Source organism: Muscardinus avellanarius, assembly GCF_963383645.1.
Source record: "Muscardinus avellanarius genome assembly, chromosome: 17".
NCBI classification, from domain to species: domain Eukaryota; kingdom Metazoa; phylum Chordata; class Mammalia; order Rodentia; family Gliridae; genus Muscardinus; species Muscardinus avellanarius.
The window spans coordinates 5,247,491-5,265,854 of record NC_137803.1 but is presented as its reverse complement, the minus strand read 5'-3'; the positions used below and the strand labels follow the sequence as shown (position 1 = coordinate 5,265,854).

The 18,364-nt window shown below is 36.6% G+C and overlaps 1 protein-coding gene across 3 annotated transcripts in view; it reads right to left on the bottom strand.

The window, feature by feature from the left end:
* Positions 1-391: 391 nt before the first annotated feature.
* Positions 392-18,364, bottom strand: part of NETO1 (neuropilin and tolloid like 1) — a gene marked incomplete at both ends in the record, with an annotated part of 116,073 nt that continues 98,100 nt past the window's right edge. For all 3 annotated transcript variants that reach the window (XM_080714763.1, XM_080714764.1, XM_080714765.1), the window contains 3 exons: positions 392-452; positions 1,715-2,273; positions 6,689-6,802. In XM_080714763.1, coding sequence (XP_080570889.1) covers positions 392-452; positions 1,715-2,273; positions 6,689-6,802 — 734 coding nt within the window. The remainder of the gene's footprint in view (positions 453-1,714; positions 2,274-6,688; positions 6,803-18,364) is intronic.

The window sequence follows — 18,364 nt, the reverse complement described above, 5'->3', positions numbered from 1 at the left end:
TACTTCAGTTTTTAATATGAACAAATATTATACATTTATTTAAGAATTTTAGGTTCTCAGAATGTATAACCTTAAGTATTTTTAACTCAAAACAAGTAAAATATATCTTAGTAATTTGACCTCCTTTTAAATAATATTTTAGCACAATGTTTGGTGTAAGAATATTAAGGTTTATTTTGAAGTCAAATATATTAAGAGTCATCCCTCCTTTAGCAGTGGATTCATTCTATTTCTAATTAGGAAATGCCTTGAAACAGGTATCTTAAGAAAACATGAAAAAATATGGTATTCCCTAAGATACTACAAGACAGTTGCAACAGTACAAAACAGAACAGGGTACAACAAAGTAAAAGAAAGAACCAAGGGCATGTGCTTACCTTCAGCTTTCTCTTTACACCCTAGTTGTGTTGTATTCAGATTCATGTTTGCTTAGAGACCCAATGAGGCAGAACCTGGAATGTTATGGCTATTTCATTCAACAAAGCAATATTTGCACAAAAAATAATGATATGCAATACAGATATTTACTTTAAAGCATTTCTAGGACTCATAAAACCATGGTAACAGTTGTTTTCCACCAGCATGCAAAACTACGTTATTTTAGAATTCAAGGGTGTGTAATGAGTGTAGAAAGTATTTAAGTCCTAAGGTAAGCTCATGCTAGAAAACATGCAAGTCACGTCATAAATAATCTGGATGTTGGAACCTAAAATATTTCTGTCTAATTTTACATTCCCTGTCCTCAAAACTTTCAATGATTTTAAGCTAATAATGATATAAGTAATACTGTATATGTGTATAAAAATGAATAATTTACTAATGTTCGCTACATTTAAGCATGAGTGCTCAGTGACTTAGTTTATTATGTCATCATGAGCAATTTGCAACATAATTATTTTGGATAGGTGGAAGAAAAGTATTTTTATTTCTATACCCAAATTAAATACATCATATTGCAAAACATGTTATTTTGGCATTCAAATTATTCAAGATGATGGGTCAGGCATCTTGATAAGGCAATTGTATTCAAATAGAAATTTGTATCTTAAAATATGTAAATATTTATAGAAACAGCATCCGTGAACATGTGGAAATGGAGAGCAGCAACGTATATGTTTCCCTTTTATCTTCAATATGATGTATAATAATTATTTATTTTTTATTTTATTTTATTTTATTTTTTGCGGGTCTTGGGATGGAACCCAGGGGCATTTGACCTCTGAGCTATACCCCCTGCACTAATTTTTTTTATTCTTTATTTTGAAACCGGGTCTCACTGAGTTGCAGAGGACCTCACTAAGTATCTGAGGCTGTCCGGGAACCCTGATCCTCCGGTCTCAGTCTCCCGAATGCTGGGATTACAAGTGTGCGCCACCACGCCCAGCTTATGATGTATAATCATAGTGCACCAATAAAAGTATCAAAACTATCGTTAATTAAATGCCCAATATTTGTAAAAATAAAGATCTGTATCTTTATAGAAATGAATGAAGTATCTTTGCTCTGCGTGTGCATGTGAGTTCACACATACGTATGGGATTGGAGAAGAGCGCAAACGGCACTGGGGGAAAAAACAGGAAAAACATTGAGACACTACGGCTCAAACCACCACTTAAAGGGAAACTGAAATAGAAAGACAAAACAGAACACAGCACTCTGGAAGTGTTTCAGTCCTCAGGTTATACAGGCCATCAAAACATCTACTGATACTGACCGCTGGACGGCTTTGTCGTGTCGGGACAGCCTGTGGCTTGTGGTGGGCACCTCCTCGATTTCATCGATGTCGCAGGTGTCTACAGCATCCTGTGAATAATTGTGTTTCATGACGAGGATGTTTCTTCTGTTCACGGGGGGGATGAGGGGCTTGGCGGGCTGTGCGGGCATCTCTGTCAAGATGGACGCGTCTCTTGTGCTGAGGTTGCTGCGGCTGCCTTTAGTGCTGGACAGCTGGGATCCACAGTGATGGTCATGAATGCATTTGGAAGATGACCTCCGCAGTTTATGGTAGTTTTCAAAGTCCTCTGCTACATCGCCAAAGTCAGCAGTAGCTCCTGTCCCTCTAAGAGTGCACAGCTCATAGTGAGGAGGCTCGAACACCTCCTGGAAGACCGTCTGGTCAAAGTCTGCTTTCCTTTGGACGTACTTTTTACGAGGCTGTTTGATCTGTACAATGACAGAAACGATAATGAGGATGATCACAATGCAGGAAGTCACTCCAATCACAGTCCCGCTGGTGTTGGTCAGCTGGTCCAGCAGGCTGGTTTTCCTCTTTTCTGCAGGCAGAGAGAGAGTGGAGACGACAGACAGACAAAACGAGAAACAATCCACCTCATGTTAATAGATCGTGGTCAGAATGTACACTGAAGAGCTTAAAATAAAACTGGCCTGGCATAGAACTCCCCCAGGCTTAAGGCGACATAATTTTTGTTTTGAGGTACTGGGGATTGAGCCCAGGAGTATTCTACCTCATAGCTACACCCCCAGAAATACTTTTTTTATTTTTTATTTTAAAACAGGGTCTCATTAAGCCCCAAAAGGCCTCACTAAATAGCTGAGGCTTTCTGCAAATCTGCAATTCACCTGGCTCAGTCTCCCAAATACTGGGATCACAAGTGTGTGCCACCATGCCTGGCAACGTGAGAAGATATTAAAAAAGAAGATGGTCTTACTTTTTTTTACAAAGGCCCTACCGTCCAGCCATGAAAATAGCCCTCCCATTTCCCGGCATCCCTGCTTTAAATGTATCTATGGAAGTGCATATCTGTGTATGTTCATATATGCAAGTGTGTGTATAAATACATATGCATATATTTGTGTGTGTATATATATGTTTGTGTGCATATGTTGAAGAAATGTGTGTGAGATCTGTAGCTTGACATTTGAGAGCTGGAAGTTTTCTGAACAACAAATTTTCTTCTTTACTTAATTCTAAGAAAATATCTAAACTCTAATATGAGGCACGTGAATATATTTGTATTATTCTGCAATTATGCTTACTATGGATAAATAAAGTCAAAGTAATCATGACATTCTGATACCAAGATGTAAATTGCTACACATTCATGACACATTTTAATATGGGGCATGGATTCTCCTAGATTAAGATTTCACCACTGATGGAAAGTATTGTGGAAAGATAGCCATATAAATTCTGGTTTAATACAACTATGAAAATGAAGTATAACAAATGGAGATGCCTTTATTTAAACCAGTATGCTAGGTTTCTTCAGCCACAGTGAACATCCATGAAACAGGTGCCATGGCCCGTTCCCTCCACCCTCAACCATCATCTCTATTCAGGAGATTGTAAAAAGGAACACAGGATTCCTTCAACCTCGAAGACAGAGGCCTGAAGATAATTATATCTAAAGAGCAGTGGGAGAAATATTGTGGGAAAATTAACAGAGCCTCAGAAATGTAGCAAATAATGAAGCCGATGTGTTAGGAGTATAGCAAAAGAGCATTGAAAAGCAGAAAAAAATAAAAATATAAAGATGGAAAACTTCCCAAAGTTGATGAGAGAACTCATATCCACATTCAACAAGTTGCAAGTAGGTTAAATGCAAAAGCACAGAGAGAAGATATAGAAATTAGCAAGGAAAACACAGCGTGTATCACAGAGAGGGACACTCCTCAGATTATCATAGAATTTATCATCAAAGAAAAAATGGAAGCAAAAATAAAATGAACAAATAAAAACAAAGAAACAAAATACACAATAGCCTAACTAAAACCTTTGCACCCAAAACCACAATAATTAACAGAACTACTTTAAAAAAGAAAATAAAGATGGTGGCAGACAAAAATAAAAATAAAAGCAAAAACAAAAAGCAGCAGTACTAAAAAAGCTTCCCTAAAAGAAATCTTGAGGGGCATTTTTAACTGAAAACAAGTGACCTGAGACAATAAGAAATCCATAGGTAAAGATAAATAGGCAATAACTGAAACAAAAATAAGTATGTCAAAGAAAGACAGTGTGTAAATAATTGTGAAAGACAGTGCAGTTGCATGTTGCACCTGCATTCTACATTCAGGGTTTTATTTTTTTATTTTTTATATTTTGGTGGCACTGGGGTTTCTGGAAATCCTCTGGGCTACACTCCCAGACATATATATATATATATATATATATATATATATATATATATATATATATATTTTTTTTTTTTTTTTTTTTAACAGGGTCTCTTAAGCCAGCGAGGTGGGTTTCAAACCTGCGTTGATCCTGTCTCCACCTCCCAAGAGCAGGGATTACAAGCGTGAGCCACCACGCCCGGCTACATTAAGGTTTTTAAAAAGACAGGGTTATATGTGTATAGTTGAATTGTTGAGCCTATACTTACAGAAATAAAATAGTTCAAATGAGGTTAGCAGGAGCTAGACTACTATTGGAGCGATGGAATTCCACCAGAGGATGGTGCAAATTCACAGAACTAATCAGGAGAATTGGAAATCCTAGATAAGGGAACTTCTATAGCAAATGACTCTAATATATACCTGCTGTCTTTTCTTCTCCCAAACCCAAAAGATAGAAAATTATATAAATTAATAATTGTTAAAATTCATTGTTTGCCGGGCGTGGTGGTGCACGCTTGTAATCCCCGCGCTTGGGAGGCGGAGACAGGAGGATCGCGTAGGTTCGAAGCTAGCCACGCACGCTGGCTTAGGAGACCCTGTTTCCAAATAAAAATGTAAAAATAGGTCTGGGAGTGTAGCCCGGAGATAGAAGGGCTTCCAGGAACCACAGTACCACCAAAAAAAAAAAAAAAATTCATTGTTAAGTTTGTCACACTTAGATATAATCTGGTAAAATAATGGGACAGAGAAGAGGGGATAGAACTATATGGTAATCATTTTTAATATCAAACTAGAAATGTCAGTATAAATGTGATATATACCCTGGGAAGCTAAGCTGCTTAGCATGAATTTCAAAGTAGCCACTGGAAAAGTAAATCAATACATTGAAATACATTGGCTACACTGGAAAACCACTAAAAATTAAAACATCACAGGAGGATATATTCTCTTAATGCAGACGAGAACAATTAAGAAAGAAAACAAGATCACACGAGACATTTATAAGAAAACTATAATGGTGGATATAAGTTCAACTGTATTCACAGAATCGAGTGTGAGTAGATTAAACAACCCATAAAAGCATCATCTATAGAAAAAAATACTTTCTATTCAAAGATACAGACACACCAAGAGTAAGAAGATAGAATTACAATTGTAAGAAAGCTGAGACGGCTGCGCCAGCGTCAGACAATCTATACTCTAAGACAGAAAATGTCACTACCTGTTCAGTCATTGTACAGTGATAGTATGGCCAGTCTATTGGGGAGAAATAGCTATTATAAGCTCATAGGACCCAAAGTCTAAGCTTACAAGTACATGAAACAAAAGTTTTAGAGAACCGAAAAGAAAAGCCGATGCTCCAACCATAATATCCTCTTTCAGTAACAGATAAAAGATGAAAAAAATGAGACGAAAAGAAGAAGACTGGAGATGTCTTATGTAAAGCTACAAGACAGAGCAGGTATCGTGGAAAGGTTCACCCCAAATCAGCAAATGCACTTTCTTTAAAGGCACTTGGGACCTTCCTTTAGGCTGCACCATAGGCGAATCCACAAGACTATTCCCCTGAAATTAGAAATGATTGTAACGGTAGGAAGTATGTTTTCCCATCACAAGAGAATGAGTTCTGAATCAGTAGACTTGCATTGCCTTTTGGGGCCAATTATGTGGCTTTTCAAAATGCGCATCCAGGTTTCCTTGGCTGCTCCTTACACATGTAGCAAAAAGTCTACACTGGGCACACAAGGCTGCTGGTGACTGCTTCTCTTTGGCAGTGCCATCTTTGGGGAACTCAGAGGGCATTTAACCCCTACATATTCCCAAGTGGTTCTATGGACACAGAAGTGATGGCCGCTCATTCATGACCATCAACTCAGTGGATGCTGACCCTGCATTCTTATTGATTCCACGAAACAGTGGCTACTCTGGGCTCTTACTCCAGAAGGTATGTGTATAAGTATCCCTGTTTTTTTTTTTTTTTAAGCATGAAAGCACTATCCATCTGTTTATCTTGTTTTATAAGTTATTTGGCATTGCATCTGAATAAGAGGTTATGTGGCACGCTCAGCTTAACTAAACGGCAGCACAGCACAATGAAGAAAGCCTGTCTAGACAAACAAGCCTCTGTTTACAGGCTTGTTTATAGAGAAGGAGAAAGGGGCATTGGAAACCATTCTCCCTGGAAAAGAAGAAATGTTGTCAGAAAAATCGAAGTAGACCTAAATGGTTGAAGCACTAGGAAACACACATTCCTACAACACATGTCTAAAGGATGCGCTCAAAGGGCGATCAGGACACACAGAAATAAGTGAGAGGTGTCGCCGGGGCTAATGTGGCCTGGTTACGACAGTGAAGCACTGCTCCTCACCGTAAGCTCCAATTTCCTTCCCATGGCTCTGTGGGCACTAATGAGATGCCTTCGAGAAGCAGTCCAGTGTTAAGAATAAATAGTCCACGTGTGTGAGTGAATGGGGAAGTCTCTGAATAAAACACGAGTAAAGCCAAATAGTCCAAAATGGCAGTGGATGCTGTTGTTAAGTCTGATGCATGCAGATTGATTTCTCCCTCCACAGGAAGGGTATTTTGCAAATTCCAAGGACTATTTAATTACCTTTACAATGATTTTCATCCCAAGGATACACACAGTTCTGGAGTCCATTGCAGACCAAGGTATTGTTAATACACATGTTACTATGGCAGAAGAAGGTATTGCCTTCACATGGAGCTAAAAGCAAAAAGAACAAGACAAGAAAGTTGTGTCTTATGCTTCGGAGTAGATCACTCATCCCGAAAACCTGAAAGCACAAAGAGCAGAATCATTACGTGTTATCAAGTGGAAATAACCAATGTGCCGTATGATGGTAATATTTGTTGTGTTACCAAGGAGCTGGAATTCCTTGAGAGGCAAGGGAGCTATTCCCTCACCTATACCATGTGATGACTTTTGATGTGCTGAAACAGGCATTTCCGTTTGTTCATTTTAAGTTGGTGCATTCATGTGCCTACCACTAGCTTCAATTATGCTTTTTGCTGAAATTTTATATACATAAATTTAGGTTTTTTTAATTTAAATTTTTTTTTAATTTTTTTGGTGGTACTGGGGGTGGAATGCAGAGGTTTTCTACCTCTGGACTATACTCCCAGACCTATCTTATATATTTTATTTGGAAACAGGGTATCACTAAGCTGCTGAGAGCCTAAGTAGCTGAAGCTGGCTTCGAACCTGTGTGATCCTCCTGTGTCAGCCTCCCAAGCGCGGGGATTACAAGCGTGCACCACTACACCTGGTGTTACCTAAATTTAGTTTTAGTGGACAAAAATACAACTGAAATACTAAAAGAGTTCCAAAAGCTATGTGCCATGGACTAATAAGAAAAATATCTAGTAAATCATATCCTGTGACATCACCAGCATATACAAAATAAATGAAGTCATGAATTCAGAACCAGGAAAAAATTAATCCAAACCAAGCTAAGAAAATAATATATGGGCAGAGATATAATTAGCCTACTCTGGATTTAATGTACACATTAATGTGATAATATACAATAACAGTGATCTCCAGATTACAAGGCAAATTTAGGTACGAGGAGGTAGAACTGTTACTTCAAGGAGATATGAAATGTAAGTAGATAATAATATGGGAGAGCTGCAAATAGCAAAATGCTACCTACGATTTTAATCTTAAGAAAAATACATTTATTTTATATTAAAAGAATAGCACTTTTGTGTGTGTGTGTGATACTGGGGTTCCTGGAAACCCTTCTACCTCCCGGCTTCACTCCCAGACCTATTTTAAACATTTTTATTTGGAAACAGGGTCTCTTAAGTGAGCACAGCTGGCTTCAAACCTGCACAATCCTCCTGTCTCTGCCTCCCAAACACGGGGATTACAAGTGTGCGCCACCACGCCCAGCGTGAAGATAGCATATTAAAAAAAAAAAATGATCTCTAGCCTAGTGTGGTGGTCATGCTTGTAATCTCAGTACTTGGGAGGCTGAGACAGCAGAGTCACAGATTCCTGGCCAGCCTCAGCTACTTAGTGAGGCCTCTGCAACTTAGTGAGACCATGTTTCACAATAAAGAATAAAAACTAGAGCTGGGGGGTAGCTCAGAGGTAGAATGCCCCTGAGTTCAATCCCCCGTACTGCAAAAAATAAAAATAAAAATAAATCAACCTCTATAGTACTTTTTTGCATTGCAAATTGTAATATGCAGAGGATGCTTCAAAGCTCACTTTGATTCTTTACTTTTGTAATGGTCATACATCTCATAAAATATAATTTTAGTGTTTAACCTTTAAATAATAGTTGCCAGTCCCTTTACAGATATACATTCTTGAAAGAATATATATATTACATACAGAACACATGATTTATGGTAGTTAATGAACCAATCAGTAAGAGAAGGCTAATTATTTTTTTCCATGCTGGAGACTGAAACCAGGTACTCATACACTCTGTGAAACTATTCTAACACTGAGCTACAGTCCACGCCCAGGAGAGATTTATCTAAAAACTTTAGTCATTCATAATAAATTTTCTAATTTTTAAGACTATATTTTAAGTGTGTTTTAGGGTGTAGGGTTCTTTGCTTCACTTGGTTTGTCTTTCAAAATGCTCAGGGTAATATTTGACACAAAGCAACTTACGATAGTTTAACATTGTTGGAGACATTCTTGTTAAAAAAAAAAAAACACCCAAATCCTGAAAGTCAAAATTAAGATTAATTAGACAAAGTATGTCTAATTGGAGCCAAGTGATTCCTCCTGGCTCCCTGCACCAGCCCCTCCCAAGGAAGAGTTTCTTCTTCCTTTGTTAATTTCAATTTTAAGTTCTTTAGTAAGAGTAAAAAACATGAAAGAGTTTTTTAAAAAAGAATGAGTAGAAAATATGTGGTGGCCATTTTAGAAAGCATCATACTTAGTAATTTATTGGGTTGGTGATGGGCTAAGTACTGTCCAAACCTGGTATAATGGGAAATTTAATACTATGATATATTATTAAAAATTTATTTTTAGTATGGAACTATACTTGAATTTCTGCAATCCACCCTAATGGTTTCTGCAGAATTGATATTTTCTGTTAAGCAGATAAAGGGTGTTATTAAAATATGCACACAAAGTATAAAGGAGTGTTCTGAAAAGAGATTAGCTGAAAAATGGTTAAGTACAAGGACATACATGCACACATCGCCCAGTTAGCCCTTACCCAATCCCCACCCCATTCCCTCCCCATCCCTCCTTCCCATGCTTGGCTTAGTGGTTGACATCTAATATTATAGCAATTTATCCAAAATTAACAATGATAATCTCACATAAAAGATTCATTTGTCTGATATCAAACTTTTGATCACTTAGAGATAACATTTCAGTATTTCTTTTTGCTTTCTTTCTTACCAGAGGATATTTTTTTAAGGTAAAACTATCATATACTTTTTTTCAGAAAAAATCTATCCTAACATGAAATATGAACTCTAAATACCCAAAACAATCTCAAAAAAGAACAAAGCTAGAAGATGTCCATTTTCTGATTTCAAACTTTATAGAACTACAATAATTGAAACAGTGTAGTACTGCTATAAAGGCAGATATATAAACCAGTGGAGTAAAATAAAAAGCCTAGAAATAAATTCTTCTATATAATGTCAAGTTATTTTTGACAAAGTTTCCAAAAAGATTTGGTGAAGGAAATAATATTATTTTCACTAAATATTGTTGAAAAATCATAATTACATGAAAAAGAATTAAATTGGATGCTTACCTAACATCATATACAAATATTAACTCAAAATAGATAAAAGACCTAAATGTAAATCTTAAGACTATAAACTTTTAGAAGAAAACCTGGGTCATAATACTTCAGAACATTGAAACTGTCAGTGATTTCTTGGATATGATTTCAAAGGCCCAGGCAACAAAAGAATAAACAAACTTCCTAAAAAATAAAAAAAAATTTGTACATCCAAAGACAATGTAAACAGAGTTAAAAGTTACTGATAGAATGGGATAAAATATTTCCAAATGCTATATATGAAGATATATTAATATTCCAAATAGAAATCCTAAAAATTAGCAATAATAAAAGCAAACAATACAATTTACAAATACAATTTAGAAATAGGTAAAAGACTGAAATAAATAATGAGTCTCCAAAGATTTTAACCTATGAACACATGAATATATTTTTCTTTGCTTAGTTGTCTGCTGGATAGAAAATCTTGTTTCTCTGGTTCTGGTGTGTATTACCTATTTCTTCTTTGTAGTTAATCTCTTTGAGTATTTTCTCTAGTGCTGGTTTTGAAGACATAAATTCCTTCAGTTTCTGTTTGTCATGGAAGCTTCTTATTTCCCTATCTAATTTGATAGTTTTTCTGGGTAGGAAATTTTTGGCTGAAGTTGTTTTCTTTCAGAGTTTGGAATATGTTACTCCAAGCCCTTCTGGCTCTCATGACTTGGTTTGGGAAGTCTGGAGTGATTCTAATTGGTTTGCCTCTGAATGTCACTTGGCCTTTTGTTTTTGTTGCCTTTAAGATTCTCTGCTTGGCTTCCACATTGGTCATTTTGACAATTATGTGGCGTGGGGATCCTCTTCTTTGATCCTGTCTAAAGGGAGTTCTATAAGTTTTCCGGACCTGTGTATCGACCTCTTGCTCTATGTTTGGAAAATTTTCTGCTATAATTTCTTTGAAGAGATTATTGATCCCTTTGGTTTCACCTTCTTTTCCCTCCTCTATTCCAATTATTTTTAGGTTAGCTCTCTTAAAATGGGCCCATATTTCTTTAATGTCAGATTGCTGGTATCTGATTTTTTTTCTAAGTTAGAAATTATGCATTTATTTTTTGAGTGATCATCTTCTAGGAGTGAGATTTTATTCTCCATGTGGTCTAATCGATTTTTTATACTTTGAATTGAGGCCTTTTCCTCAATGATTGCTTCCTTTATTTCTTTTAGACTCTCCCTAAATTCTTTTTAAAAGTCCTGTATTATTTCTACAGTTATATTCCTGATTTTGTCTTCTGGAGATCTCTGAATTTCTGTGTTATCAGGTTCTGATAAAACAGGGTTGTGGGCATTCATTACTCTATTGTTGTTCCTCTTTCCCATGATTTCAGAATTTAGTGCCTTCCCTGGGTCACTACTTCACTTAGGGTGCTCTGTATCTTGAGTCTGTGGTAATCTCAGCTTCCACTACTCCTTTACTGGGTTGTATCACAAAGTCTCATACCCAGGAAGTTAATCGAGGCTGCACAAGACCGTGGGGGTGCCAGGCAGGGCATTTTCCCAGGGGGAGCTTTGACTAGGGTGTGGCATCTCTGCCACTGCTACTCCTTCACTGGGTTGGACTGCAAAATATATGACCCAAGGAGATTATCAAAGCTACGCAAGTCCCTGGGAGTATAGTACAGAGATTTCTCCTTTAGTGGCCGCAATTACACTCATGGTTATTGTGCGTGCAGTTCTGGAGCTGTGGCTGGGCGTGGTGAAACCTCTGTCGCTGCTGCCAATATGGAGCCGCTGCCACACCCTTGGCCTTGAGGCTGGCACTGCTGGCAATATGGCACTGCTGACACGCCCTTGGCTGTGAGTCTGGCGTATTTCTTTTCTGGTTTTGAGCTCCGTTCTGAGTCCCTGGAAGGTGTGATGAGCTTGGCCACAGGGAGTTTTAGACTTTCATTGCGCTGAAAGAACTGCTAAATTACACCTGAATGATCCACAGCTGCTCACTTCAGCTCCCTGTTTACCTTTCCTCTCTGGATCCTGGTGCTTTGAGGGAAGATGGCACGGGTGCGGCTCTGTTGCTGCATTGCAGGCTTGATTTCTGGTCTCTGGTTGTTCTTCTAGTCTTTTTTTTTTCTCTGTCCCTTGTGTTTACATTTTTTATTTCTCTGCTGGTGTTTTCTGCCTGTGAAAAGTGCTGATTTTGTGGCAACAGAGATCGAGTTTTAGCAGGACTCATAAAAGCTGCTTTTCTTGGTCGCCATCTTCCCGGAACTCCTGTTACTTCTTGACATTAATACTTTTTCAAATGGGCCAGTTAGTTGGAAATCATCCTCACATTTTTGGACATTATTCTAATTTATGCTCCATATCTTTTCTCTTTCACTTTTGCAAATATTTATAGATTGCTTTGAAAATGACAGTTAACAAATACACAACCAAACAAGACCTGCAAGTGATAAAACAAATCATAGATCTATAATATCTTATACACTTTGAACAAAAATTAATTTTTTCTTAGAGACACCAGAAGTATATCACTGGCTTCTGAATAGTACTGTTTGAACAGTTCATATATAAATATGCATGCAGTGTCATTAAAGAGCCCATGTCTCCTCTGCTCCAGAATCCAGTAGCATTTTTTTGCCAAACAATCAAACCCAGTGACTTCTACTTTCCCAGCAACTCTGGACACACTCTGCGCTGACCCCAACACTGTGACCCCACTTCATTGACACCAACCACCACTGCTGTGTCATCCAGTTTTTTTTTTTTTAAGTACAAGATATAAACAGATTTGTTAAAAATACAGAAAAATAATCAAGTCAGCTGGAATATCTAAGATACCACTGCATTTGATTTAAACAATTCACTTCATTCTTAATACAGAAAGTGACATTACAGTATGTCTCTATTATCTCCTTTCTCAAGAACTGATCATGCGCATTTGTATAGGTGTTTTTTCTTGATTATGGAATGGACTATCCTTTCAATAAGGCTTAGAGAGTTAATCTCCAGACACACTATCCTGGGATTGAGAGTCTTTACCCCAGGAAAGAGGGCAACGTTGTGATCCTACCTGCAAGGAGAGATAATCTTTAGGGAAAAGAGAGTTCTTCCATAAACAAAGGCAGTTTTACTGGATAAGAAAGAGCAGGGGTTGTGGGCACTGGAGGTTTATGTCCTGTCTTAAAACCTCAGCTTTTCTTGCAAACTTTTCCCTTGAGCTGACTGAGAAACTGAGATACCCCATCTGTAAAGCATGGTCAAGATAATGCTTACAAAGCGGATGTGCTGTGCACAGAATATAGTGCATTGCTGGCTACACGATGCAGACAGGCATATATATCTGTGAGCTTCAAGAAAAGTTGCAGGTCAGAATGTCTTCTTCTGAAGCATGGGCCCACCACTTCTTAGCTGAGTGACCTTGAGCAAATGTACTCACGTTTTCAGTTTTAGTTTATATCTATCTAAGGTGATCATCTTTACCACACAGAGTCATTGTGAGAATTAAAGACGATTGGCCTCTAAATACCATAGAGCAGATATCTGCTATAGTGTTACATGTATGATTTTTTATTTTTTTATATTTATTTATTTATTTATTTATTTATTTATTTATTATTTATTTAGGTGGTACTGGGGCTCCTGGAAGCCATTCTACCTCCGGGCTACACTCCCACGGGCTACACTCCTAGGCCTATTTTATACTTTTTCTATTTTTGGAAACAGGGTCTCTTAAGCCAGAGTGGCTGGCTCCGAACCAGCTTGATCCTCCTGTCTCCGCCCCCCAAGCGCGGGGATTACAAGCGTGTGCCACCACGCCCAGCTTATATGATTTTTTTTAAATGTTAGCTTTTACACATGGTACCACATGCTTTTAATATTAGCACTTGGGAAGCTGAGACAGAAGGACTTCAGGTTCAAGGCCAGCTTGACAAATTTAGTGGAACCCTTTACAACTTAGCAAGACTCTGTTTAAAAAAAAATACAAAAAAGAACAGAGATGTAGCTCAGAGGTAGAATGCCCCCTTTGATCTAACCCCAGTGTCTTCCATTAAAAAAGATGCTTTCAACTATTGGAGTATGATAGTTACCAAGAATAAAGTAAAAATGTTCAATGTTAAGATGCATGATGTATCATTTAAGTGATTGATTAATTGAATGATCTTTATGGTACTAGAGATGGAATCCAAGAACGTTATACCTCTGAGCAACACGTCCAGCCATAATTCTTGTTCTTTATTTTGAAACAGGGTCTCACTGAGTTACAAAGGACTTCACTAAGTAGCTGAGGCTGTCCGCGAACTGTGATCCTTCTGTCTCATCCTCCAAAATGCTGCACCACCACAAGCGTGCACCACCATGTCTGGCTTAATTTGATACTAAATTCTCACTTGCAGAATAAGGGCTGCCATTCATAGTGCCCTTGATATTTCTACCTGAGAATATGTATTTCAGTGCTAAGTCTAGAGCTTTCCTAAAACTAAAATTCCAGTTATTTTTATTTATTGTTATTTAATTTTATTTTTTATGTACATTGTAGTCATCTTAATGGAGTACAAGATGGTAGAGAGATACATGCACACATCACTCACTTAGCCCTTCCCCGATTCCCACCGAGTCCTTCCTTCTCATGTTTGCTTAGGGACTGACTTTGGTATGTTTGTGAATGTGCTCTATATACATTATGGTATTTCCCTCTTCACTTCTCCCGTCCCCCTCAGTGAGGTTGCCTTATTTGTCATCTATAATCTTTCTTTCTTCATCTAGAGCTCCTCCTATGACCCATTTTCTCCCTAGCTTCGACATATTGAGAGCATCCGATTTCTTTTTTTTTTTTGACTGACTAATCTCCCATAGCACAATGCTCTCCAGTTCCACCCATTTCACAGTTATTTTTATATCTTGAGTAGTATATGCTTTTGCTATAAACATGCCCAGTGTAAATGTTATTGTATGATCCTAAAAAAAAATATGTGCATATTAAATTCTATGACAATTCAGATTCTAGCATGTTGCTTGTACTCCTTACTGGGAGTAAGGCCCAACTGCCTAAGACATTTGGTTTTGAGATTCCCCATTTAGCAGTTTCACAATACCATCAAAATGGCATCTGCTTTCTAACACCAAGTTATGAAGACAGAAAGCAAGTCCCATCTTAGATAGGCATGATACATAATATCTAGAAAATATTACACCTTGGCCTGCTGGCTCCCAAATAAAAGGGATGATCTTCTAAATACATGGGAGAAAATTGATGATACTGTCTTATGATTATAGTAACAAAAATGTCTAAATTTTCATGAATTTATACTTACATCCAAATTTTGAGATTTTCTATAGACACTTTAATTGCAATTTAAGCAGTTCAACTTAAAATGTGTTCAGTAAATATTTATCCAAATATTACATAGTAAATTATGACATAAATATTATTATTTGAAAGCACAAAATTTAGTACATCATTTTGCCCAGGAGAAGAAGTGTATCTATGAACCAGTAAGACTATAACTTAGGGTTCAGTACTCTCAGTTTCTCCTACAAAGTAAAGGGTTTGGAGAAGTCACGAAGAAAAGAATCCTACTTAAATTTTCTTAATTCAAATAATTATATATATTTTTTGCAGTACTGAAGATGGAACCCACGGGCACTCTGCCTCTGAGCTACACCTCCAGCTCTATTTTTTATTCTTTATTTTGAAACAGGGTCTCACTGATTTGCAGAGGGCCTCACCGAGTAGCTGAGGCTGTCTTTGAATCCTGATCCTCCTATCTCAGCCTCCCAAATGCTGGGATTAAAAGCATGTGCCACCATGCCCGGCTTTAATTGTAATTATTTTAACCCCTAATTTTTGCTACTGGGAATTGAACCCAGGGGCTTCATATCTCTAAGCTATATTCCAGCCCTATTTATTTATTTATCTCTTAAACAGGGTCTTGCTAACTTGCTGACGTCCACCCCCCCTAAGTTGCTGAAGCTGGCCATGAACCTATAATGATCCCTTTTCAACCTCCCAAGCATTACAGAGGTAAACGACCATGCCTGGATCTTTAAAAAGACTCCTAATAGAGGAAACAGCAAACAAAGCAGCAACAAACCCTTTAGAAAATACTATCCTAGTATTCAAAAGTCATCATAGTCATAAAAGTCTTAATTCCCCCCAAATATAAAATAATGTGAGGAATTACTAAGATATAAAGTTGGATTCAAATTAAGAATATAGTGTTTAAAAACATATGAATTAATAAGTTATAGCACAGGTAAGACATGTGCCATACAGTAAATTGGATTTTGAATAATATATAGTTGTTATAGAAATATATTTAAATATAATGAGGTACATTTATTTTATAAAATGAATAAATCTGTACATGAAAAAATTATAATAATGTATAAATAAAAATAATTAAGTGAATAAATATAAACAAATACATTTATACAAAATTACAGGAAATACATGAATCAGTTATTAGCAATAGATATTTCTAGGACATATTCAAGTTATAATGTATTGAGTCACTTTTGAGTAATGTCTAATATATCCATTATATGCATAAGTCTATGTATGTGTGTGTATTTGGATAAAAACTAAGTTCCTGAAAAAATATATAATGTTAATTTTAAAAGCCATTTTTTTTCATTTTTATTGGTGCATTGTAGTCATACATTTTAATGGAGTCTGTAATAATTTTGAGTGAGTAAATGGGGGAATTTTTAAATAACATCAGTGTTTTGTTATATTTGAAAATAGCTAATGAATTTAAATATATTTTACTAAATAATGTATTATTGCTTTGATGGGCTGTTTTCCAACTCTCAGTTGTTCCCACTTCAACCACAAGGTGGCGGCAGACACCAGGTTTCAGGGAATCAGACTTTGACCCCTTCATCAGGATGTGGATTCAATTGGACCACACCTCAGAGGAACCAAGTTTATACCTATAAAGGTATGAGTGTTTCAAAAAATAAATATTTCAGCAGGAGACAACAAAATAATTTTACCATGTAGCATTTAGTTATTAGGAGAGTAAAAGAAAGATAGCCACAACACAAAAAATTTAGAAAGTTTTATATGTGTTTAATAAAGAATCAGAAAACATATTTTATAAGACCAAAGGTATAATCATAGGTGTACTATTGTTTCCAGAGTTTGTCTCATCTGTTTATAAATAATTATAATTCTGTAGTTAATAGGTTTTTCACTTACAATTTCTATTTTCATACTGGAGCCTCTGAAGCTCCTTTCATTGGAAGTTTTTCAGTCTTTAAAAAAAAAAAAAATCCTAAAATCCAGCAAATAGCATTCAAGAAATAGTAAAAAAACAACAAGACAGAATTAAACCAGATATATTTCTGGCCAAACCACTGAAATCTCAAATACTTGTGTTGTATGATTAGCAAAACTACCGTCAGCAGATTAATTCAAAATTAAATCATCACGCTGCATCAAGGATATTTGGAAATAGAAGAGATGTTTGATGATTGCCCCTAAGATGCCACCTTGCCTAAAGCGCACACAGCTCCATGCTTGCCAGAGAAGGCACAGACGCACGGTTATCCACACACATGCCTACCCTTGCACACACATCCATGCACAGATACCCATGCATACACACAGCACACAGCCACACTTTTAATATTCTACTTCTGCATATTTTTAATTCTGTATCATCTCCTCAACCTTTGAGTGGAATTTCTCACAGACATGGGAGAAGCAGGAGGATGAGGGGATAGTTTGGAGGACGTTTTTTACCTCCTGGCTTTCTTTCTTGGATTCAATTTTTATCAGCCTTGGAGATCATGATTTATTAAAAATTTTGATCCTGCAGATATTTTGGCGGCTTTTCTATTGCTCACTATGGTTGAGAGATGAAGATGAAGCTTTACATTATAAATATGTAAATGCTATATTATACAGTTAAGCAATAGATTAATTCTGCATAGCAAAATCTAGCATGTTTAGAACTCAACTGCTTTTCTTCAATAATAATCGTTTCAACTTGGGTGACTGGGATGGTTTTCCTCAACCTTCCTAGGTCACTATGCTCAGATATTCAGATGTCTGTTGTCCAAAAACTAGATTAAAACATGCAGAACACACTCTAACTGCCACTTTTAATCATGGTATTCTAAATTTTAAAAAAGGATGTTAAAATATAAAGTATATTGGGTCTCAGCTGTGCTCCCCAAGCAAATTTTTATTTTTTCAAAATAAATGTAAAGTTTTTCCCTGTGACATCTTTTAAACTTAAAATGGATTTTAGGCTATAAAACTAGGAGATGTGACATTGTATTTGAAAAATACTGACTGAATTTGAGGACAGAAATAGATTGATGCATCCCTTTTTCTTGTCCTTTATCATCTTCTTATTTGTTTTGAGGATCAATATCTGTTTTCAGAATTTTCCCTTCCAATGTAACTAAGCTACTGGACAAAAAATTTAGTATTATTCAGTTCAGTATATCTTAATCTCTTTTTTAATATGGAAAATTCTGTTCACCAAGTCCAATATAATCTCACACAGAACTATTAGAATCCTTCCCAATCTTGCTCTAAAATTGCA